The sequence below is a fragment of the Sturnira hondurensis genome, unplaced genomic scaffold, assembly GCF_014824575.4.
Source record: "Sturnira hondurensis isolate 20B ecotype Veracruz unplaced genomic scaffold, ASM1482457v3 Scaffold0018525, whole genome shotgun sequence".
Classification (NCBI taxonomy): Eukaryota; Metazoa; Chordata; class Mammalia; order Chiroptera; family Phyllostomidae; genus Sturnira; species Sturnira hondurensis.
This window is the reverse complement of record NW_028091156.1, coordinates 3,221,336-3,245,460: the sequence shown is the minus strand read 5'-3', so window position 1 is coordinate 3,245,460 and position 24,125 is coordinate 3,221,336. Positions and strand designations below refer to the sequence as shown.

The 24,125-nt window shown below is 56.0% G+C and overlaps 1 protein-coding gene across 2 annotated transcripts in view; it reads right to left on the bottom strand.

Moving 5' to 3' along the window:
• Positions 1 to 24,125, bottom strand: part of TMEM63A (transmembrane protein 63A) — a 27,812-nt gene extending 3,687 nt beyond the window's left edge. The window contains exons 1-21 of one of the 2 annotated variants that reach the window (XM_037069434.1): positions 23,615 to 24,125; positions 20,289 to 20,469; positions 18,690 to 18,889; positions 16,917 to 16,996; positions 15,906 to 15,972; positions 14,992 to 15,029; positions 12,261 to 12,403; positions 11,480 to 11,531; positions 11,014 to 11,122; positions 10,333 to 10,403; positions 9,914 to 9,994; positions 9,541 to 9,664; positions 9,313 to 9,446; positions 8,328 to 8,465; positions 7,719 to 7,872; positions 5,501 to 5,607; positions 5,302 to 5,388; positions 4,784 to 4,846; positions 2,623 to 2,785; positions 1,368 to 1,473; positions 79 to 246 (exon numbers count right to left, since the gene is read on the bottom strand). In XM_037069434.1, the coding sequence (XP_036925329.1) occupies positions 79 to 246; positions 1,368 to 1,473; positions 2,623 to 2,785; positions 4,784 to 4,846; positions 5,302 to 5,388; positions 5,501 to 5,607; positions 7,719 to 7,872; positions 8,328 to 8,465; positions 9,313 to 9,446; positions 9,541 to 9,664; positions 9,914 to 9,994; positions 10,333 to 10,403; positions 11,014 to 11,122; positions 11,480 to 11,531; positions 12,261 to 12,403; positions 14,992 to 15,029; positions 15,906 to 15,972; positions 16,917 to 16,996; positions 18,690 to 18,889; positions 20,289 to 20,412 (2,209 nt within the window). In that variant the 5' untranslated portion in view covers positions 20,413 to 20,469; positions 23,615 to 24,125. The remainder of the gene's footprint in view (positions 1 to 78; positions 247 to 1,367; positions 1,474 to 2,622; positions 2,786 to 4,783; positions 4,847 to 5,301; positions 5,389 to 5,500; positions 5,608 to 7,718; positions 7,873 to 8,327; positions 8,466 to 9,312; positions 9,447 to 9,540; positions 9,665 to 9,913; positions 9,995 to 10,332; positions 10,404 to 11,013; positions 11,123 to 11,479; positions 11,532 to 12,260; positions 12,404 to 14,991; positions 15,030 to 15,905; positions 15,973 to 16,916; positions 16,997 to 18,689; positions 18,890 to 20,288; positions 20,470 to 23,614) is intronic. The other variant, XM_037069435.1, reaches the window with a different exon arrangement.

Sequence of the window (24,125 nt, the reverse complement as noted above, 5' to 3'; positions counted from 1 at the left end):
ATTTGATAGGCTGGTATGGATACAGGAATGTGAGGCTGAGGGCTGCCCACCCCACCCCGGGTCGGAAGGGCCCCTCACCCAGGCGCAGGAAGGAGAAGAAGTAGAGCCAGAAGAGGCACAGGATGGGGGCAGCCAAGGCCTGGTTCACGGCCGCGAAATGGAGCCTCTTCTCCAGCTTGGCCGGGAGGTAGGCGAAGTAGAGGTTGTGCCGGTCCACCATGTGCTTGAGCAAGATGTAGATGAGGCCTGCAGAGACCGGGCTGTCACCTCAGTCCCCTCCCCCCAGGGGTGGCTATTTGTGCGTGGAACTGGGGCTGGGGCTGCTGTTCGGCCACGCGAACCAGAAGGTGGGCAAAAGGCATAGTGTTCCGGCTGCTGGTGTTCTGAATCTCTCCCCTCGCTCCCTTCTTTCCCCTCCCCCTTCCTGGCCTCCGTCTGACCCCAAGGAGCAGAGGGTTCTGAGACTCCGAGCCTGGGGACCACTGACATTCCAGCAGCATCTCGCAGAAAGCGGCTCTTCTACACTCAGAGGCCCGGTCTCCGCTTCTTCCTGGGCCCCTCTCCTGCTGAGCACCCCCAACCCCTCCGTGCTCGCACCTGCCTTTCCTTCTCCCCTGCACGCTGCCCTCCTGCCCTCACAGCAGCCAATGGGTGCCAAGGATCTCAACCCAGGGGCAGTACCAAAGGGTGCTGCCTTTTATGTCAGGTCCTTAAAAATGGCTGGTTTGGTTTGGGAAGAGTAATACTGCATTTTAAAAACAGTACAAGAGAGTGGACAGGAAAAACTAAAACTTCCTCCTATCCCTAACCCTTAGCCATCCCTGCCAATGGTCTCTTGGGTGTTCTGTTTCCTTCTAGAGTCTTCCTTTTGCCGGCCAGTTCCTGATGTTTTATTTCAGTTGCAAGATCTTGGCCTATGAAATCGAACAGTTCTAAGTTCGAATTCTGACTCTAACCCCCACTGACACATATCTGGGGCATCAGCTGTGAGAGGGGACAGAAACCAGACCTGGCTTGTAGGACTGTGCGAGCATTAGTGTGATCGTCCCCCGGGGAGTGCAAGGGTGACCGGCCAGAGCGACAGCACACATGACAACCTTGATCGTTACCGCCCCGGCGCTGTGGAAGAACCAACCGGCAAGGAAGTGGTCAGCTGGCCGAGAAGCTCAGACCACGAGAGGCACTAAGTGAGCCCATAGCTTGGAAGGCTTAAGAAGTGAAGTTACACTGGGTGTCACTGGTGGCTCTTTGGTAGCTTGTGGCTCTGTGGCTCCCAGAGGTCCTCTGTTTGTGAGGCTCCACACTGCCCTATGGTGGCTAACTTGGGGTGCCACCCCCCACCCTGGATCAGCTGCAGGGCCACTCACCAAAGGGTGCGATGATGGGGCAGGTGATGCTATAAGCCATGATGACGGTGAACACACACAGCATCCACGCGTACATGGCTCCAAACTCAAACTCGAAGGCCTGGTTCTGGGGGAGGAGAAGGCAACAAGGTGCTTACAGGCCTGTCCCACCCCCAAACCCTGTCTGGTGGCTCCAGGTGGGGAGCGCAAAGCTGGGTGAGAAGGACTTTGGAAACAGGAGACTCACAGCTCCCTGGCCCCCTGGGGTCCTTTCTCTCCTTCCACAAGCCTCCTGGAGCTTCACTCAGCTCACACCTTGAACCCCCAAGGTGCAGGGATTCATGTTTTCTTAGGGCGTCCTGGGTCGGAATCATGTCCACCCGGCAAGACCGAGAGCCCCTGGAAGGCAGAGATGGGCCCCCGAGGGCAGACTGTGAAATCGTCCCACACAGATTTCGGCGTCGGACCCAACGTCAGCTCTGCCTCTCCTGGCCTGTGTCCTGGGCCACACACTTAACCTCCCTAGAGCTTAGTCTGCACGCCTGCCAAGTGAGGCTCCAGTGGTGCCCAGCTCCTGGGGCACGCTGGCCGTTCAATGAAAGAATGCAGCACGTCTCTGCATTCCCTCTCATGGTGCCCAAGGAGAAAAAAGAGAAGCCAAACCACCCAACTCAGGGAATAAATGCCACAAGCCCCAAATTCTGTGGACATTTGGAAGAGTCTTAAAGAGTTATGCAAATGGCTGCCTCCAGCCCTGGCTGATATAGCTCAGTGGATTGAGCATGGGCCTGTTCACAGGCAAAGGGTTGCCAGTTCAATTCCCCATCAGGGCACATGCCTGGGTTGCAGGCCAGGACCCCAGTAAGGGACACATGAGAGGCAACCGGACATTGATGTTTCTCTCCCACTCTTTCTCCTTCCCTTCCCATTAAAAAAAATAAAATAAAATAAACAGCTGCTTCCGAATTAGGAACGTGTTGTTAGCTCTGTGTGTGTGTTTGTGTGTGTGTGTGTGTGTGCGCGCGCGCGCGCATGTGTGTGTGTGATCTCAGACTGGTTAAAATGCAAAAAATCACACTCTCTCCTCCAGCCAGTGAGTGGAGCTTTGTGAAGACATGCCACTGTCACGCAGGGTCTTCGATTCGACCCTCTGCCCCCCACATAGGTGGCCCTGCCCGAGGGGTGAGAAGCACTTCGCTTTTCAGGCTGGGGGAAAGGCCCGAGGTGGGGGCGCTCAGGGGGGAGTCAGCGCCAGCCCCGCCCCGCCAGCCCGCACCTGCTTGACGTTCCTGCGGTCGGCGGCGGTCTTGGCCATGATCATGCGGAAGGTGTAGAGGATGAGTCCGGGCAGTCGCAGCAGCTCCATGCCGTTGCCGATGAAGGCCGAGGCGATGACGTAGTTCACAAAGAAGGCGCCCTGGTCGGGCAGGAAGACACACCTGGGGACCCGGGGAAGGGGTGTGAGCTGAGACCCGGGACAGCCTCGTTCCCGCCAAGGGAGGGAGGGGACCCTAGGCCCCCTGAGGCTTTGTGCTTGGTCCTCCATTCAGTACGTGCATGCGTAGCGCACACACTGAGGGAGAAACAGAGCCCTTGACCCTGCTCTCATGGAGTTGGCATCCTAGCTCGGGACGCAGACAGACATGGATGCCAGGAGGGAGGAAAAGGAAGCAGGCGGGCGATGCTCACTGTGTTAGCCAAGGCGGTCAGAGGACCCTTTCTGATCAGGTGATACTGTGCGGTAAAGAGTGAGCTCATCTAGAAACCACGGAGAGAGCATCCCAGACAGGAAATGACAGATAACGGCTCTCGGAAGTGTGCCTGGCCTGTCCATGGGACAAAAGGCAGGAGCTGGAGAAGAGCAGCCTGGCTTCAGGCAGAGGGCCAGCCCTGTCATCTGTGAGTGGCACAATGGCAGTGGTGGTGGCGGAGATGAACACGGTGGCGTTGTGGATCTAGACTGTCAGGATTTGCTGATGTTAGGACATGTGAGGGAAAGAGGGGAGACAAGCAGAACTTGAAGGTTGTTGGGGTTTTGTTTTGGCCAGAACAACCAGAAAAACGGTCATGGGTGGGGAAAACTGTGGGACCAGCAGACTTGGGGATGAAGTCAGGGGTTTGGTTTTGGGCAGGTAAAGTCCGAGATGCCCAGCAGAACCCCAAGTGCGGCTGTGGTAGGCAGTGAAGTACAAAGTCCAAAGGTGCAGACTGGGGATAAAAATGTGAACGCCATCCACACATTCTAATCCAGGGTACTCAGGTGGCATCAGAGCCGTGGGCCCAGCTGGGGTCACCCAGAGAAGGGGTGTGTACAAAGGGCTGGGCCCCTGGACGGCGACATTTATTTAGAGCCTGGGAGATGCACAAGAGCCCGCCCAGGGGGCTGAGATGGGAGAACCAGGAGAGGGGAGAACTGAAGCCTGTAAAGACAGTGTTTTAAGGAGGAAAGCACGAGAAATGTCTCAGATGGTGCTGACAGATCACGTAGCGTGAGGACGGAGAGCTGACCGTTGCACCTGGCAACCTGGAAGTCACTGTCCACCCCGACAGGAGCTGGTTGGGTACATGTGTGTCCGTCTGAGGCTGCCAGCTCCCGCATCACCGGAGTACCCAGCAAGAACCCATTAAAAATAATTCGCCCTCTCCTTCCAAAAAAGTCGCAGCCAGCCTTCCCTATAAACAGCTCTTTGGAAAACTCCATCAGGAGCCTGAGAGACTATTTCAGGACCTAAAGTTCAGTGCAGTGGGGGTGGAGGCTGCATCCCCGCTCAGTCTCTTAACTAGCTGGGGAACCCAGGGCAAGTTTTTCCACATCTCCTGGCCTCAGTCTCCTCATCTGTAAAATGGAGATGATGCTATTTACCTCCTAAGTCACTGTAAAGGTGAAATGAGAAAAAGAATAAAACACTTAGCAGAGTGCCTTCTTAAATAATGAGTGCTCCTGCTGAGCGGGCGTGGTACAAGCTAAAAATACTAACAAGGACACATGTCAGAAATAGGTCTAACTCCATTCCCCTGGCAAAAATACTCCGCAGTCCAGACAGCCCTTCTGGTTTCGATGTTAATAATTACTCTCCACTCCGGCTCTGTGGTGCCCCAGACAGCCAACAGTTCCTGCTCCCCGGCGGCTCTGTTCTCGGTAAATAAGTTTCAGAGAATGAATGAGCCTGAGACTAATTGAGCCCTGTCCTAAAAGATTAACCACATTTTCGCACACGCAGCACAAAATGGGCCAGCTCCCGCGGTGTGCGCAAAGCTTCTGCCTGGACTCAGCCCGGCCAGGAACCTGGTGGGGGGGGGGGGGAAGCCCAGGCCCTGCAGTCTCAGGGAGGAAGGTGTGTTGCGAGGCGCGGACTGCCCTCCCACGATGCAGCCCAAGCCCCCGTGGGACATTTACCCTGGCCCATGGCTCCAAAACAACCTTGGCTGATACTTACTCCAACCTGATAGAGGCCTCCGAGGAAGTTTTGTCAAAGAGCCACCGGAAGAAAAAGTCCAGACTGGAAGACAAGTGAATCCTGTGAGAATTTACTTCCAACGCTCCATGTGATCACTACACACAGTTCCTCTTTTTTCTGCTCTAAAAACATGCTGAATCTACAGATCCACGCTTATCTTTTAAAATGCCACGCACTACAGAGTAACATTCCAGGGCCTATTTTAACGGAAACCTCCTTTCTGGAGATAAACAAAGCCAGGATCAGATCCTCCCCCTAAGTGGAAGGTCATGATAAAACTGGTTCTCGAGCTTTTTAAAGATAGTGTATTTGCAAAGGAAGAAAGAGGGTGTCTCCTGGAGGACCCACGGGCCTGCACAACCCAAGTGGGTGATACAGGCTCGAATGGGGGCAGGGATTTGCATCCACCGCAAAACTGTTTCCGTCCTCCTGGGGCAGCGCTCTTCCGATGTGACCCTGCTTCTGAATCAAGAGCAGGAGGAGGTGGCGACACGTACCTGGTGAGGCCGAGGGAGGGCAGAATCAGCACCATGAAGATCAAGAATATGTACACTTTGGTCATCATGATTCGGTTTTCCCCTGACCTGCAGGAAGTCAGAGGTGAGCACTCACAGGGGACTCACGGGGTCCCCGGTGGCCCCAGTAGGCCCTGTGCCCGCTGCCCCAGGGCACGGGGGTCGGGGCGCCCACACGTACTTGGTCCAGTGAGACTCCAGCAACGTTGAGTAGTAGACAATGGATGGGAGCAGGGCTGAGAAGGACCACAGCAGGAGGGTCGGGAAGAACTGGCTGATGACTGGGTCCTGGAAGACAAGGTCCACAGCAGAGAGCTGGGGGCTCGGAGGCCGTGACCGACTGGCGTGGTGGCTCAGTGAGCTCCCCGAGTTGGGGGTTGGTCATCCTTGACCCCCAGAACTAGCGCTGTGCCTGGTCCATACTCTCGGTTGAACAGACAATAATAGCACCTCACATTCGTACAGGAGAGCGCTTTAGAGTGAGGCAGTGATTTCACACACAATTGAAGTCCCCTTGCCTTGCTCACCAGACAGACAGCCTTCTGGGCTCCCTGCAGAAAATCAAAGGCCGTGCCCGATGGAACGCTGCAGGCTCCCTCCCCAGCTGGCCTGCCCCCTCAACTCCCAGTGGCCCAGCCGGGACTTACCAGGACTTCCCGTTTGTTCCCAAACCTGTCTATGCCCATTGCACACGTCACTGTCATGACATGATCTGATGAACTTACTACTTTCCCTGATCAAATGAGCACAAATACAGAGAGAAAAATTCTTCGAAAATTAAGTCGGATACTTTGGAAAGACTCGATAAAGGCCAATTTCTTTAAAATGCTGTTGAATTAGGGGAGGATAAATAAACTGTAAAAGGCCAAGGGGAATGGAATCTTGGAGGGTTCTGTCTTCGGAATGGCTTTGCAAGTATCTTTAAGTCCTTGCTTTTCTGTAAGAAACCAAAACTGGAGCCCTGGCTGGTGTGGCTCAGTGGATTGAGCCCAGGCTGGGAACCAGAGGGTCACCAGTTCGATTCCCAGTAAGGGCACATGCCTGGGTTGCAGGCCAGATCCCCAGTGGGGGGCACATGAGAGGCAACTGCACATTGATGTTTCTCTCCCTCTCTTTCTCCTTCCCTTCCCTTCTCTCTAAAAATAAATAAACAAAATCTTAAAAAAAAAACACCTGGAATCACAAACAACGAAATAAGGGCACAGTTTGTGTAAAATTGACAGTCAGCAGATCCATCCTCAAAAGGACAGGCCTTGACCACACATCGAGAGACTGGCAAGGAAATGAACATTTCTTTAAATCTAGACAAGACTGCCTAACGTACACCATGTGTTTTTTTAATGCTATATTGAGTCAGGTGAGACAGCTTCAACCCCACATCATTATCACTCCATCACCATCACCACAGCCTCGTGAGCGTATCAGGGCAAACGTGTTGACTCATTTTTAGATGAAAACCAAGGCTCAGAACTCATCAGCCAGGGAACGACAGGCCGAGGACCGAGGACCTCAGGCCTCCAGCCCCGTGCGCCTCCCAGACTGTGAGTAACTAAATGCCAAGCGGGATTGGAGAAAAAATATATGTATTTAGGGTGATATTTCACCAAGGCCAACATCTTTGAAAGTAGATGCAATTTAGGGCATGTTTAGCTGTTTTCACATCGAGGCATCTAAAATCTATAAAAACCATTCATGGCCTACCTAGAATCAACGACTTTACAGCAAGATTATTAGAAACTGAAACGTAAAAGGAACAATGAATTCTAGGTCCTGCCACCCCAACCCAAGAAGCTGGTCTCATTCCCTCCCACTCCCTCCCCGTGGCACCCATCGCATGCCCACATCGATGGCTGCGCCCACTGCTCAGGGACAGTTTACACTCAGCTTTTCTCACAAGTCCCCAGCGTCTGCCACGAGTCTCTCCAGTTTTTCATGGGCACTGGACACACTGTCAGACCCAATGTACTTCATCCAACTCAAATGAGGCCTACTGGTGGGTATTTAGGTTAATTCCACATATATATAATTATATATTCATTACATATGTATGAGTGTATTAAGTATAATTATATATTTATTATATGTGCTTTATAGATCATGAACACCTATGTGTGTGCATATATATATATGTACATATATAAATGTCTAAATGACTAGAAGACATTATACTAAGTGTGACCATGTCTGCTTAGGGCTTCAAAGCAAAGACACAATCTATGTGTCAATTAAACCTCAATTAAAATACTTATTTGATGTTTGAAGAACAGCACAGACACGAGCGGAGCGACATGATGTCCTGGTTTGTTGTCCCCACACCCCTTGGCCCCCGTCCCTCCCCCACCCACTGTGCCCTATTGCACCAGCCCTCCTGGGACAGGCCTTGCAGAATGGTCACTCACATTCAGTGCATGGATGGGTTTGGTGACGTTGAACTTGTCCATGGTGGAGAGGATGATGGAGGGTGTGGTCAGGAAAAACAGCACCACAAAGAGCGTAAAGTTGATGCCCAGCCACTGGGACCACCAGCGGAGGCCCTGGACGGAGAGGTTCTTCCTACGGAGCAGAGGGCCCGGGCTCTGGAGGCTGCTCTCCCGGGATCAGGCCACCAGCCATGAGATCCCCTGGCTTAGTGGGTGTCAGAAGGTCCCAGTGAGACAAGCCAAGACACCAGCCTGAGGGCTCTGGCTCAGGGCTCATTTCGACCTGGGAGTACAGATGAGGTCTCTGCACTGACCTTCGGCTACAGGAAGGTCAAATTTCAGGGCCCCATGACCTCAGGGGGAAAACAAGTTATTCACTGCTGTTGAACTGATAATATTTTAGATCTACAGGGAGAGGCAATAGTATTAGAATTATTTTCAACTCTTCTTTTTACCCTTTTAATGTGTCTCCCAGGCTAACGAGGCAGGTGACACTAGACGGAAGGCTGCAGTGTCATCCCCGAGCCATGAGACACATGTGGCTACTGAGTGTGGAAATGTGGCCCTTCCCGGAAGGCGGGTGCTCACCAGCAGATGTCCTCGGGGTAAGTGGCAAAGGCGACTGTCCACTTGGAGGTGCAGAGCTCTCTGCTGTGGGAGGAGGGCTGCGGCTCCCCTCTGCACCCAAGGCCCTGGCACTTGCAGGCATTGAAGTCCTTCAGGATACTGTGGGGAAAGCAGACCTGGCTGGGGGCTTGGAACCCCAGGTGCGTACGTACGCACACAGGCCCAAGAAAGCCTGGGAGCCCCACAGTGCCCAAACTTTGTTTTACTGTTGTTGTTATTATTAATTATAATCAATGCTGTGAAACAGAGGACCTGCTTGGCACACTAGGGGGAGGATTTTGTTTAATCCTCGGAACCACCCTGCAAGCCAAGCATTAGTTATTCCCATTTCGCAGACGAGGAAACTGAGGCTCTCCGAGGCACTCTCTGCGCCCCAACTGTCTGGCTCCAGCTGCCATGCTGCCTGCACTGCCCTGTACACCGCCCCCACCACGGGACCCCGCTGCCAGGGGCTTCACCCTTCAATTCGCTCACTTACCCCCCAGGCCCCAGAGTTGTCGTCAGACCACGTTACATGAGGCATGTCCGCATTCCGATTCAGGACTTCCCTCCCTAGGATTCCCACCTCCACCCTCGCCAGCTGCAGGGTTCCTCCTCCGTCCTCTCTGACTCTCATAAAGTACCCACCCCTGCTGCTGTCTCAGAACATTCTTCCTCTTTCCGCTGGCCTCCTCCTGGCCCCAGCCTCACTTCAGGAGACCCTCCCCTGGGTCCAGGATGCCCAAGGCAAGGTAGGTTTTTGCTTGTCCACCTCTCTCTCTCATATCCCTCTCCTGGCCCCAACCCTCTGCTGTTCCCAAGGATGGGTGACACAGACATGCTGGGCATGAGTGTGCTTTATGAACCAGACCCCAGGCAGAGGTGCAACCCCTTTCCCAGGGGTTGCACAGTAGTAAGCGGCCTGGAGGGTGCAGAGGTCAGCCCAGGAGGGGCCTGGGACACTTACTAGGTGGCCATGGACTTCTCCTGGAAAGTGACAAAGGCCATCCCCAGGGGCTGGTACTGGACCCTGCACTCCTCCTCTGAGATTCTCTCCGTCAGCCTGTCCTTCGTGCACTCGTAGTAAGCGATAGCGTCCTCCTACCAGAGGGTACATCCCTGTGATGACGTGGCCCTATGCCTGGGCAGGGGGGGCCCCAGCGCCCACGGGCCTGGCCTGGGTGTGGGCCCTCACCCACTCACAGCCCTGCACTTCACAGCAACAGAACTGGCCGCAGGGCTTGGGGTTGATGAGTGTCCGCTGGCCCGTCTTCACCTGCAGGTTTGTGTAATAGGTCAGACTCTTCTCAGCCTTTTTTCTGCGTTTGGGGAGGAAGGGCACAACCCTCAGACTCTCAGTCCCGTGGCACGAACCCCACGTCCTCCATTCAGCCACCAGCCACCACCAGAACTGGGATAAGAAAAGGGCAGAGCCCCTCCTCCTCCCTTCCCAGTGGGGGGATCCAAGGTGATCAAGGAAGGAGGGTGGGCATCTCAGAGGGGAAGAATCACACAGGTGCAGGCCAGCTGAACCCGTGCACGCCCGCCCACGCGCCACCTGCCCTTACCTCTCCTTGCACAGGTACATCAGCTTGGCCACGTTGTAGCACAGCTGGACCTCCACCACCTCACACGTGGGATACGCATCCCTGTGTCCAGGGCGAGCCAGAAGCAGAAGACGGCATTGGAAAAGAGAACCCCCAGGCAGCCGAGACCCCCCCACACCCAAGGTCAGCAGAGTGACTGCGCCAGGCATTCCCGCGTGAGTGACTTTTTCTCATTCTCTTTTAGCGCCAGCAGAGCCAGCGCAAAGCAGCCGGTCAGAGCTCGTGGGGCAGGATCTCGGATTTCACCCAGGGGCCAAAGTGGAAGGCGTACTAAGGCACTCGCCCAAGGCACCTGCCCCGTGGGACTGTGTGGTCGGTCCCACCTGGAGGGGGTCCCACCTGGTGGGGCTCCCTCCCCTCCCGGCTCCGGCCCCGCTCACCGGAAGTGGCTCTCCACGGTCTCCTTTGTGGCGTGTCTGGGGAGCCCTGTGATGAACAGGGTCCGCCTCACCTGCCAGAGAAACACCCCAGAGAAGCAGGTCACCAGGGCGAGGCAGTCTCAGGTGTTCAGGCCCCTCCGTCCTCGGCCCAGCAGAGCCCTACACAGCGCCCCCTCCCAGCTGCACCAAGAACATTCCCAAAGCCACTCTACGAGCCTCCTTCGCGTGATTGGGGACTGAGACAGCACCCAGAGAGGGGAACTGACCCAAACAGGGACACACAGCAGGTCAGGGGAGGACCCAGGCCTGAAACCGAGTAGCAGAAACTGCCTCTTCCCTCAGGCTGTGGATCGCACCAGGGGAGGGAGCTGCTCTCAATCCGAACGTCTCGGAAGCCACTTAGAATCAGTAACGACAAGCCCCACGTCCTCCAACTCTGAGGGCTCGTTGACGGAACGAGGGGAAACTATCTACACCCTCCAACAGCCTATCAGGAAAACCTTTCAAAGAGATAATGCCAAGTTTGGGTGCAGATACGCAAGCCAGGTTCCACAGGGGACTGCCCCCCACCCCAAGCTCTCTGCTGTCACGCACCTGCAGAATAAGCTGGGGTGGGGACACTCCTCTCCAGCCCCAACCTGGGACCCTCCCCAGCGCCTGCCCCACCCCAGCCTCACTCACCAGGTTCTCCTCTTTGTACTTGATGGACTGGGTGTGGTGCCGCATGAAGCCCACTGTGAGGAAGAGGTAAATGACGGCGAAGACGGTGTGCAGCCAGAGCAGGTTGTTGCTGGGGGGTGGGGGAGGGAACACCGCCTGCCATCACGGGGTGGCTCCCAGGCGGGGGGCTGGGACCTGGCTACCCTTATGGCACTGAGCTGAGGGCAAATGGCTTCATCACAGAGGCTGTGTGGCCAGTGCCCTCTGAGAGAGCCTGGGCACCTGGGCCTCCTGCTTTCCCAGAACCGCCTCCAAACGGCGGCCGCTTGTGGTGTGTCCCTGTCTGGAGCCACACACTTGCTGCAAAGGGGCTTTCAGACATCAGCCTGCCCCCTTTGGGTGACCTCTGGCCCATGGGGGCCCCAGAATCTGCCTTCCCCTTGGTCTGGCCCATCAGCACCCTCACACCCTCCTCCCTGCTACTCACTCAGTGCGTAGGTTTGCTATCGTCGTCCTCCCAAAATTGTAAGCGTCTTTGCCTGCGGAGAAGCGCAGACGCTTAGTTCCGGGGTCACAGTGGGGAATGCAGGGGTCATAAAACCAGCCTCCCCAACCAGGAGGGCCACAGATGGGGGGCCTGTCAGAGGACAGTGACGTCTGCCCCGTGTTCTAGAGCTACCCCAGCCAAGGCCTCTGTTTTACCCCCAAATTAAATGCTCCCTGACCACTTCTCAACCCATCACGCGAGTAAAATCAAAGTGTAGATTCATCTTGCTTTGAGATTTTTGTGGTATTTCTGGGGAAACCTGGAAAGATCCTAAGCTGTCCCCAAAACCCAGGTTGGTCATCAACGACTGGGCGTAAGAAGTGGAACTGGGGTGGCATTTGGGAAGGTGGAGTCCTCTGGTTGCTTGGAAATAATAATTCTTGGCTCTAATTTTGACCTTGGACCAGGCATGTCTTCTGGATCCACTGATGGTGGCCTCCTGGTTCGGGTGGGGGCAAGGAAATACAGAACGCTCTTGGAAGCCTATGACTCTATAAACCAGGGGGGGCGGGTTTCCTCCTACTTAGAGCTACAAACTGATATTAGAGGCCCCAGAGGTGGAGTGGGTTCCTCTCTGGGTCTTTAATCAGATGGAAAAGTCAAGAAAGTCACCCCGAGACCCTCTCACATCTGAGTGCGAGACCCACCACACTGAGCCCCTTCCCCAAGGCCCCCTGGTCAGCCGGGGCCCAGAGCCACGAGGATGGCAAGAACAGCTCACCGAGCAAGTCGCCGGAGAGGTTGACGGGCAGGATGATGCATAGGGACAAGAAGCTGACCACCACCAGCAGGAAGATGATGTGTCTCTGGAAGGACAGGTAGTGGATGGCATCCTCCCCACACCACTCCAGAATCTGGTCGTCACTGGGCAAGACACACGCATGGAATCCGAGTGAGTCGTCACAGGCCGGGCCCTCGGGGTCTTGCTGTAACCCTCCTGGCCATCCCGCCAGGCGAGTTCTGATTTTATCTCCTTTTCACATCCCTCGAGTACACAGAGGTATGGAAGGGTTTTATAATCGCCTAGCTTCTAACAAAGGAGCAGTGACGAGAACCTCGGAGCCTGACCCCTGGGCCCCATACCCGGCACCTGGGATGAGGAACCCACGACCACTCCGTCTGGGGCTCTGGGAACATTAGTGCCCTCCTCTGCGTAGGGCTGAGGGGTGTACATACAATGATCCCAAGCCCTTTCCTGTTTCTAGTAACAAAGCCACCAGCAGGAGGGCTGCTGGGAGCCCCCTACTGAGGCTCATAGCTGGAGCCTTGCTTCTCAGCCCTCAGCCAAGCTGGGAGAGAGGGGCGAGGGGCGGAGACACCGAGGCTCAGCTCATCCCGCCATCCTGGCTTCTCCCAGTGTCCCTGCCATGACCCCAGAGACGGGGGGGTGCCTTTTCCCACCCTCAGCGCTGTATTCTGGAGATCCTCCGTCATTTGGGGACCCAGAAAATTCAGGGTTCTGACAGCCACACTTCCATAGAAGGGGTGTCTCCTGAGGCTCCTGCTTCCGGAAGGCCAGGAAAGTGCCCGCCCTGGGAAGAGCTCAGAAAGGCAGAAAAAGGCAGACCTGACAGGTGAGGAGCATGGGCATAGCAGTCAGCCAGGCCACAGTGGAATCCAGCTCTGCCACCTCCGGGAGCAGTCACGGGACTCACCTAAAGCAGGGAAGGGACTACGTGCTGGCTACCCGGGGACTCAGCTGGGGCGCTGTGCCGGCACCCAGCGCACACTCAGGGGTGTGCTTGCTAAGGTTACTTCTTTTCACTGTTTACTGCAGGACAAAGCTTTGCCATTAACTACACTGTTTTCCCTTCTAAATAAACTACCCACAGGCACATAGTTTGCTTACTACACAAATGTTGGTGAAGATGAAAACCAACAGATGAGCAATGTCCACTACGGTTTGTCCTGAGACACCCTTCTGGCTCCCCTATCTTGTTGGGGAAAGGCAGTTCGGAAGGAAACTGGGAGGCCTCTTTCAATGTTGTTGCAATATTGGCTGTGAGCAGCTGTTAAAATTTAATGGCAACGTTAAAAAAGCCAAAAGGTACTGCCTTCTGGGGCCAGAATGGAAGAGAAAAACATGGGGGGTCAAAACGCAAACCATGTCTGATATAGCATTAGAATGACAAAGCGGAATACACAGCTGCACCCACGTGACAGCCGCACTCCATGAGAAACCAGTGTCCCCGTGGAGAGGACAGTTGGGGACATGGAACAATGAACACAGGGGAATGGAGAGAGGAGCGACTTCAGTGCCAGTCTGTTGAGCCTTTGTCAGTTACCACGAACATGCTGCGTCCAAGTTTCTGGTTTTGGCCCACGGGGTCCGGGCTGAGGGAGAGCAGGGCCCACGGCCCGGAGAGGGGACGGTGGCCTGAGCCCAACCAGCAGTGGCAATGGGGAGTGGCTGACCCAAGGGAGGGTCACAGGTGACTTAAAATTTCTTCCTATTGATTCTCGTCTGTACGTGCTGGACTTTTTGCAAAATGCATGTATTACTTCCGTACCAGTGGCGGGGGGGGAGCACTGGAATGTGTCCTAGTGACCCCCCATTTTGTGCTGGGCATCTCCACCTCTCCCACCCCTGTCCCCTCCCCCCTTCCTGACACGCCTTCTTCCTACTCCAGACCTGTGTTCCCTGGCTGCTTGCATAGAGACGCCACCTCCTGCTAGTTCCCCCGGTAAAACCGGCCCCCGAAGAACTCTACCATTTATACAGCATGTATTAATTCATCTCCATTAGGCAGAATGGGTGTCCTCCTCCACACCTTTTTTATAGTTGGGGAAACTGAGGCCCAGAGAAAGGGACTCGCCCAGTGTCCTAAAATGACCACATCCCCTGATGCAATTTTAGTGATCGAATCTGACTTCACAGGCCGCGTTTCCTCATTGTCGGGACTGTCAGATAATGTGCGTCCAACGCCACAGCTCCTTGGATTCGATGGAATAGGCAGCGGGTGGCAGGGCCCCTGACTCACACCTGGGCTCCCTCCGCCGCCTTGGAGGTGACTGGTCAGCTCACATCACCAAGTACCTCTTTGAGGATGTCTCTCCACAGGCCCCAACTTAGGGGGAAAAATGCAAACTTTTCACCCAATGAGCTGCATGTATTATCAAGCAATCATTAGTCCTCCACTCTTCACTGGAGACACGGAAGACTGTCTAGAAGAGCTTCTGTCCAAGGACAGCCACGGGAAATATGAAGCAGATCTAATTCCTGCCCGAAGCAAGGTATGAACTTTATTTAATTAGCTTATGCAAAGGTTGCCAGGGACACCTGTGTTCTCAGCCCCCACCTACTGCTTTGAACCTGAACTGAAAAAGTGCCTGTGAGACCCTATCTCAAGGTCGGGCAACCTGGCTCTTTCCTCCAGACTGACCCTGCACACATGCACACATACACGTGCGCACACGCACACACATGCTGCTGCTGCCCACGCAGTACTCACTGCAGCCGGAAGATCGCTGTCAGCCAGGGGCAGCATCCCTGTGAACAAAGCAATCGGAGATTAGCTTCGAGCGAGGGTGTCTTTAGGAGCATATAAAATCATCGTCTTTGATGTTCACAGACACCTCATTTCCCCTGGTCTAAAAACAGCCCTTTTGCCCCCAGTTCGGCAAGCCCCAAACAGGACCGAGTCTGCGTGTTCCCAACCCTCCCCGAGGTGCACTCCACGTCTGGAATTCCCGCAAAAGCCTCTCAGACTTGACAATCTGTGGAATTACGTGGCTCCAGGGTCGAATCACAAAACTTGAAGTGACCGTCGCGGCAAACTCAGGGAAGCTCTGGGGAGACTGGTGTACGGGGTTCTGTTTGTTTTCAAAGGGGCGAATGGGACTTGGCCCCGAGAGCCCTGCGGTCAGGTTTGGACAGGGAGGCGACTGTCTACAGATCTTACCGTCCACTGAACTCCCTACAGCTGGACTCTTAGCCACCTTTATGCGTCTTTATTTGAAGACAAATATTTGCTCATCATTCACTTGACAATTACTAAGCATTTACTAACAGGTGTTGGGATGGCACTGGGTAAGACAGGGTTCCTGCCCACATTTTGCTCACACACTAGCCGGCAAGTCAATAATTCATTGTAACACGCGGGGATTCCACAGCCCTCTGTCTGAGGGTCAGTCGAGTCTCAGGGTCCCGGGTCACCACCCAGCTGCCACATCCCCCACGCCATTTACCAAGTCCAAGGGACCTTGTCCGTGCAGAGTGCCCTGACCCACACTTGCCACTCAGGACCCAGAACAGAGTTAGCACCCGAACAGGACACCGCTGCAGTCCCCCCGCTGAGTGGTTACCGCTGGTCCCCCCTTCCCCACTCCCCGCCCTGCCGACCACGGCTGTCCCTAAGATACCAACCAGCTCACTCTCAAAGTCTTGCTGCCCTGTGGCGGAAGACGACGACAATCTCCGGAAACTGGACTCGCTAGAAACACAAATGGGAAAAAATTTAGATAATTCTTTTTTATTTTTTTAATGATTTTTATTTTATTTTTATTTTATTTTTATTTTTTAAAGATTTTATTTATTTATGTTTAGAGGGGACAGGAAGGAGAGAAGGAGAGAAATATCAATGTAGGGTTGCCTCTCATGCGTCCCCTGCTGGGAACTAACTGGCCTGCAACCCAGGCATGTGCCCTGACTGGGAATCGAACCGCGATCCTCTGGTTCACAGACCCGAGCTCAATCCACTGAGCTACGCCAGCCAGGGCCAGATAATTCTTTTTTAAAAATCTTAGAAATGTATGTCCAGTATCTTGCTGCCTCATAGAGCTCAGGACCAAAGCTACTAGCCCTCAATGGCTGGGACCAAATGTAACTCACCCCGTGGAAACTACAGATGAGGGCACTGACCACTCACTCCTAGGTGTGGAAGACATAAAAGTCTATCATATGCTAGTACAACACGGGTCACCCCGGACCCTCAGCACCACGACTGGTTGGCCTAACGTGACTTCAGAATGTTGCCTATTTACGAGACATTTCCCAGTGCGGCAGATAAAGCTGTCATCCTCCTCTTCAGTGGATGTTGAAAGCCCTAATTATCTAAAGGAACAAGATTTCCTGCTCAGCTTGAAGCCAGCAAGGTTCACGGCCACACTGAGGCTGAAGCCCCACCAGAGAGTTGGTATGTGGGCCTTGGTCTTCTGGTCGGCACAACGACAGTCACGTGCGGACCTCCTGGGTCTGCAGTGCGGGAAAGGCAGACGTACTCAGTGAACGTGATGTTATACCAGCATGGTGTGTGGGTGCATCGTGGATGGGTGCTGTCGGGGGGTCTCCGCAAGCCCCCAGCCCACGCCAATCCCTCTGTCTCTCCCTCCCCCCCTCACGCATTTAACTCATATCCGAGGTGATGTTCTTTTTTACCTGCCTGCTTCTGACACCAGGGCAATGCGCCCATAATCCCAGAATCTTCTTCTTATGATGGAAAACACCAATATTAAAAACTAAAAGTAGAAAAGAAACCAAATATAAGTATCCTGAATGGCTTCTAATGAGAAGACACCACTGCTTCGCGGCGAAACCCACATGCCTAGAGCTGGCGGGGGCTAGAAGGGCCTTGGAGGTTATCCACACCCAAGAGCACACTGAGCTGCCCTCAGCCATACGGCTCAAAGGTCCCCCACCCCAGGCCTTGTCGCTTGTCCCCAAGTCACAGAGGCTGTCAGCGCTGACGCTGAGCTTGTCTGGTGCCCCCCTGGTCAAGCACATTGGCATCGATGGCCTTGACCTTCCTCGGCCCCCATCCGTCCTCAGCTGCCCCTGAGCAGAAAGGTCTGGCCTCCCAGGAGCAGCTTTACTTCACTTCTTCCTTTTCCGTAAAATTCCAGTTGTGATTACAGAACCCGGGGAGCAGAGCACTCAGGCAGAGCCGGGAGTTGGGGACTCGTTTTCAAAGGCCGGTGAGTCATGTTGGAGGACAAAGCGGAGGCTGCACAACCAGGGCCCGCCCTCTCCGTCCCGACTGCTGCTGCCTGCGTCCAGGTGGTGTGGACATTTCCCGGGATTCCGGGTTTTCCAGCCGCCCAGGAACCCTGGCTCTTCTGTGACCCGCCCCCACATCTTCCTGCAATAGGATTCCACCCCCACCAGCACACTCTCCTGGAGAGCAGCTCTCTCTTCTCAACCTACCCTGCCCAGACGTACCCCACCCAGCCCCCAGGGTCCCTGCCCAACCTCCCTCCCCGGCTTCCCACCTGGGCCCCAACTCTCCCCTCCCTGAAGCCGTAAGGCTTCCCTCATGCATGAACCCCCACACCCTCAAATCCACCACCACCCTCCTGCCCACTCTTCCCTCTCAGCTAGGACTACTCTGTATGACCGATGGGTTTTAGCTACAAGACGAGGGTGATTTGACACTGAAGGAGCCCTTTCCCATAGCAACTGAGTGGCACGCAGGTAGCCACGTCAGCCCATAAAGGACCAGCAGTGGAGCCAGACTCAAATGCACAGGTTTAGACCTTAATCCTTGGGACCAAACTGGAAAGGGGGGGACTCCGCCTGCCCTCACCCGCTGGACTGCTTTTATGCCAGCAAATGTGTTTGATGCCTGCCTCTTTCCCTTGGGAACTGGGACGCTCATGCTACCCTAACTCCCCCTCCCCCAAACCCCCACCTGGCCTCTGGCCCAAAGCCACCCCAGGGTGTCAGCTCCCTTCGCCCCCTTCTCACCCCATGCACTCACAGGGGTGTTAGGAGGAGACATCGGGAGGGACCAACCATCCCGTCAGCATTTGTGAACAGAAGGAGCCCTGTGGCCCCAGAAAGTTTTGCCTGGCCAGTGTGGGGCCCGTTCAGGGGAGAAAAACGGCGCATTTCAAATTGCGGGGAAATTTAGGAACAAGAACAGACTGACAGCTCGGTTAGGATGGTCGTAATCAAAGAACAGCAACCTGTGTTCCTTCCACACCTTGCCTCATGTGATTTCCTCTAAACTCGCTGAAGTAAGAATCACCAGCTCCATTTCACAACGTAGAAACCCAAGGCCCACCCTATGTACCACGCCCGAGGTCACAGAACCATAAACCTAGGGGAATCTGGCTCCTCACCTGCATTTCGCAGAAGGCGAAATAACTTAAATAAGCAAATAACTCCAGGAGCAAGGAGGCAGGCGAGGGCCTTGAGTCACAAGGGTCTTACCAGGAAGCAGCTGACATCTAGGAGCAAAACAACGGGGATGCCACCGAATTTGACCCCCTGGAGCACGGTGCTGTTTTTGGCTGAGTTGTAGCAATAGGAGTCACTGGGCTGGTCCCGGGGGCCCAGTCGACCGCGGATGGACACTGGCTTGGACTGCCACAGCTCCAGGAATGGGGAGTCGGTCATCACGCCTGTCACCCCTAAAGAACAGGACCAGGCAGGTGGTCAGAGCTCACTCTGCCCGAGTTTCCCCAGCTGGCCCAGGGGCCGGTGGGGCACAGGGAGCCGGCAGCAAGGTGTCGGGGAGAGGCAGACACCAGAGCCGAGTCTACAGAAAATAGCTGCATTGTGGGAACAGTCCCAGGGGTCAGAGGGATGAGGCGGATGGCTCCTACAAGACACAGCTGGCGGCCTCCCGGAGATGGGGGTGGGGGTGGGGGGACAGGAAGATAGAGAAGGACGGGAGCTGCTGTGTCTGCCTGCTTAGGAGGTGCCCACGGGCCTCCAGCCTCCAGGACCGCTGCTGGCAAGGAAACTCCCGCGGGAGCCACTGGGCGAGCTAGCAGGCAGGGAGGGGAGAGGGTGGAGAGGGACAAATAAGGAAGAAGGGACATCGAAGATGCAACAACTGCCGATCCATGGAAGCCACCGACGGAAGAGGCCCTGCCCCCATCCCAAGATTAAAGAACTGGTCCTGGCAGAATCGAGTCTCAGACCCAGACTCCTGACTCACAGAGGCCAGATCGATTTCTACCACCCCACACACCCTCTCCGTCAGCTGGTGGACAGACGTGGGGGTTCAGTAAGAGATTAAAGGGGTGGCCAGAGGGAAGACGTGGGAACAGAGAAGACAGAGAGGGAGGTATCCCAAGGGAGAGAAGAGAGTCCTGGGACTCCAGGGACCTCCACAGGGACCCCTGAGTCACCCAGTGAGCTCCCCCAGCTCCGCCCTCTGACCCCTGCATTCCTGAAGTCCCCTTTGGTCTAAATGGAAAGCCTGAAATGTCCAAAGCAAACAGTGCCCCAGGCAGGCTGCTGACGTCTTCTTTCCTGGCTCCCGGTACCCCTGGGGAAGCTAATGAAAAGCTCCAATGTTTGTCTCCTGATGCCGGAGACCCCAGAGTTAGTGCCCAGGTTCTGGCCCCTTTTCACTCTGTCTGTAGCTACAGAGTCAGGAGAAAAGCTCAGCAGCCCCTCGTCCAGCTCCCACCTCCCCAGATCCACTCACACCAGATCCCCAGGGGATGTTTGCCAGGTCTGGCCTTTTACCTGCTGCAGGGACAAGAAGGAGATACAGAGAACCCAACAGAAGTTTGGACTCCTGGTGGAGGGGTTGTGTGCTGGGTGGCGGGTGGCTCCCAGTTCTGACCCCTGGGACTGCCGGGCTGGAGACAATCTCACGCACACAGAAGAGCAGGCAGGGTGTAGGGGAGGTGGCACAGAGCCATGGAGTTGGTGGCTCTGAACAGAGTCACAAAAGTGACCTCTGGGAGGAAGAGTATCTCCTTTACACCTCACCCAATGGCACCACCCCAAAGGAACACCCCAGCTGGACGCCGGGAGGCCAGGGCCTGCCTCCTCCACCGTCCTCACACTTACCAGACACCAGGGGATGGAAGGACTGTGGGTGTGTCCCCTGGAGAGGCCCTGGGTTGGAGCTGTCTTTGGCAAAAGCAGCGGCAGCCCCAGCCACCTCCCAAGCTGCCTTGGGCCCACCGCTCATTTCCTGCCGGGCCTCCCTGACCACAGGGTCATGGGATACCAACGTTCACAGACTGCCCTGGGGGAGCACAAACAACCAGGGTCATGTGGAAACTGCCTCTTCCAGTTCAGGAGTTCTGACCTGACACCCTCCGGCACATGGCCCCCCACTCACACCCTCCACAATGTCTCTGGACTCCTGCGGACGCTCTGGTTCCTCCCAATGGGCATCCTCCGGCCCCGGTCTGCCCACCAACTCTCAGAACTGGTTCCGGGCGCACGCTGCTCTGTGCCACCCTGCTCCGCCCTCCTCCCCCAGCACCACCAAGGGCTCCAGTCCCTCCTCTCTTCCCCTGTGGCTCGAGGCCTGGCTGGATCCTGGCTGGATCCAGAGCGTGGCCTGCCCCCCCCAGTCCCCAGCACTAGAATTGGTGGGACTGAGTTGAGGACCTCACATGGCGAGGGTGGCTGCTGCCCGGGACAGCACAGAACAAACAAAGAAGGCTTGGAAAGTGAAATGGTCAGAACAAAAACATCCTCATGAAATGCTCACAGAGGCAACATTGTCCCTTGAGAGAGGTGGCAGCTGCTGTGGCCGGGCTGGGGGCGGGACAACCCTCACCTAGGCTGCTCCACTCGGAGCTTTAGGCAAGCAGAGCCCCACGGGAGGAAGGCATTGCGGTTCCTCTTCCCCCTCCAGCCCTAGTCACACCTCTAAGCCCCTTTCCTCTTGCCAAACAGGATCCCTCGGCAAGTTTCACAAAGTTTGGTAAGAATTCAGGGAGGTCAGCCAGCCAATCCACCAGCCAGGGACGGAGCCCATCCCCGCCTGCCCCGTCCAGGGGAGGTGCCCAGGTGTGAGCACAGCTCTGGGGGCCGGCAGTCTCTCCCAGACCCTTCAGCTCAGCTGCAGCCTGTCCCTGACCATCACACATGACAAGTCCAGATTCTGCTGAACCAACATGGTCCCTCTCGGGCGGCCTCTCTACATCTTCCAGAATAGGCACCTCTGAGAGGAGAGCTCTTCCAGGAGGCGGGGGGTGGGGTGGGGGGGGGAACCCAGCTGGTGGTGATCAGGAGGGAGCTAGCTCAGCAGGTGAAAAACTGATAGTTTTGGGCAGGGACCAAATGAGCAAGTATGCCCTGTGGTCACAGGAGCCCTGCTTGGCCACTACCTTCGCAATATCCAGTCATCTGATATGTGATTGATACGCATTTGCAAATACCTCGCACTCATCCATGCCTTCCAGAGAAGTCTGTAGCCATCGCCTCATTCCCAGCCAAGACCCTGAGCAGTAGGAGAGCCAAGATTTCCTGCGGGGCCAGGGAAGCAGCAGGCGGCTCCATCCCCCAACTCAAAGTTCAGCCCACGTGCACCACAGAAGCTGACCGTGGCCAGTGGGACAGAGGGCCGGGCCCCACGGTCGGTATCAAACTTGCCGACACTATCACCACCAACACTAACGCACTGCCCATGGGAGCTGGCAGCAAGGACGGGCCCTCGTACACACTGGAAGATCTCTGTCTTTCAGAAGCGCTGGCAGAACGTGGCAGGAAGTGTGTGAGCACCGCTGGCACTCACAAGAAAGCTCTGTGCAAACTCGAGGTATTTTTAACATCACCAAATCTCCCGATTCTGTTACCATGCCCCCAGGACTCCAAGCGGCCCCAGCCCTTCTGCCGCAGGAGCTCACTCTGACCTTGATGCAGAACAAAGCTGCAAAGTAAACACCGACTTCTGCTTAAAGCACCACCGAACAGGACCCAGGAACCTGGACAACTGTTGACCTGCACACGCATCCGCCCTGGAGCGACAATAACCGGCACAGAGTCCAGCGTGACGAGCATTGCGCCCAGTCCAGTGCTGAGTCCAGTGCGCCCAGCATTTCCCCGAACAGGATCTGGAGTTAGGGTCCCGGGCACCATGTCGCCTAGACAAGTGGCTTTAATGACTCTGTGCCTTGGCTTCCTTCTCCATAAAGTGGGGCCAATAATGCTTCTCTTACGGGGCTGCTGGGAGGCCCACCAGGGAGGATGCCCGTGAAGGACATAGCCCAGGGCTCAGCCCTGGGAACACGCGAAAGCCAGTTTGCTTTTAAGTCATCCTCCAGCAAATGGGGAAACAGCGGGACCCCTTCTGATGTTTTCCCTTAGAGCCCAGGGAACAAACAGCCAAGGGAGACCTTTGTCCCAACACTAAACAAACACGAAGGTAGGTGGGGGAAAGGCGGCATATGCTTCTGTTCACATTGACCTCAAGGCAGAAGCAACTTTGGGGCTCCAACAGGTGTCTGGGGAGGCGAGAAGAGAGAGAAAGGCAAATGAGACAGGTTCGGGGAGAAAGGGGAAACTGTCAGGGATGACCTGGAGTCCTTCCTCAGCCTCAGTGGGAGCCAGAAAGGCCCAGGGTGCCTCCCACAATCCCCTTGTGCCCACCAGGCTGGACACTGGTGAGCACAACCCACTGGCTTCACTCAGACCCTAAGGCTGCAGGGGCTGGGACACAGCCACACCATGAACTTCATGGTAGAAGGCAGTTCTGAGGTGAGTGGCCCAAACCCGATGTGGACTCCTGCCCCTGGGCACACTGCCTGGGACTGACGTAAGGAGGCCACCCCAGGGTCTCGGGGAGCCAGCCTATCTTTATCAGGTATTGAAACTTCCGTGGCTTTGGTTTCGTAGCAGAGTTCTCCTCACTCTCCCTGTCCCTCCCCCAAACTCCCAGCCTTCCTCCTCGGGACTCCACCAGGGCTCCAGGGAGTGGCCATTGAGGGACAGACCCGCGATGCTTTCAACCTCTCCCGCGGCAGGGGACTCAGGTGCCTGAACCTCTCCCAGGTCTGCCTCGCCTATAGTTTGAGAAGAAAAAGCTGCGAGGCAGTGCGACCCGGGGTTGGGAAGTCGGTTTCCAGTTGACAAATCCCCACAGACAGGGAGGGACTAGGGGACGGATCGGCGTAAAGGCGAAAAGCTGGCGCCAGGGAGAGAAGTCCGGAGGAGCGCCAGGGGCAGTGGGGGCACCGGGGCTGCGCGGCCCGGCCCAGGGACTGACCCTCTGCTCCCGCCCACCTGCCCACCTTGCTGCGTGGGGGCTGCAAGGACCCGGGGCTGCGTCCCAAAACCTGACCCTTGACGTGGCACCCCGGCGCAGAGCCCAGGTTCCAAACGTCCGGGAAAGGCGAAGGGTGACATTTCCCGTGCTCCGTGACCCCTTCCCACGTTACCTGCGGGGGTAAAGCAAGTGGCGCGACCCGAGGAAGTTGTCCGGCTCCCCCACGTCCCGCGGAGCAGCGCCCGGAGAACTTGAAAGTTACTAAGCCAAAGGCCGGCGCCTCCTGCACATGCGCAGAGCGGCGGCCACTGCTTGCCAAATTTGCAGCAGCCGCGGGCGCTGGCGTCCACCCTGATGCCTCCACCGGCGCCAGGGCCGTGCGCCCCTCGGTGGTCCTCGTCCCTGGGCCCCGCCAGCTCACTTCCAGGGGCCAAGGAGGACGTCGCCAGGGCTAATTCCCCTCATCAGCCCCCCCCCCCCCCGCGCGTCCCCGTACCCCGCGCACCTAGAGAAGACCTAGGCCACGCACAGGTGGTCGCGGCCTGGGGACGTGGAGGGAGAGCATCTGCAAACGTCCGTGGTCGACCCTGTTTTGCACTTTGTTTCCTCGACGGCTCCTAGGGCGCCCCGGGGAGTGGGAGGGTGCAGAGCTCGGCCGGGCTGAGCACCTCTGCTTCCGGCGG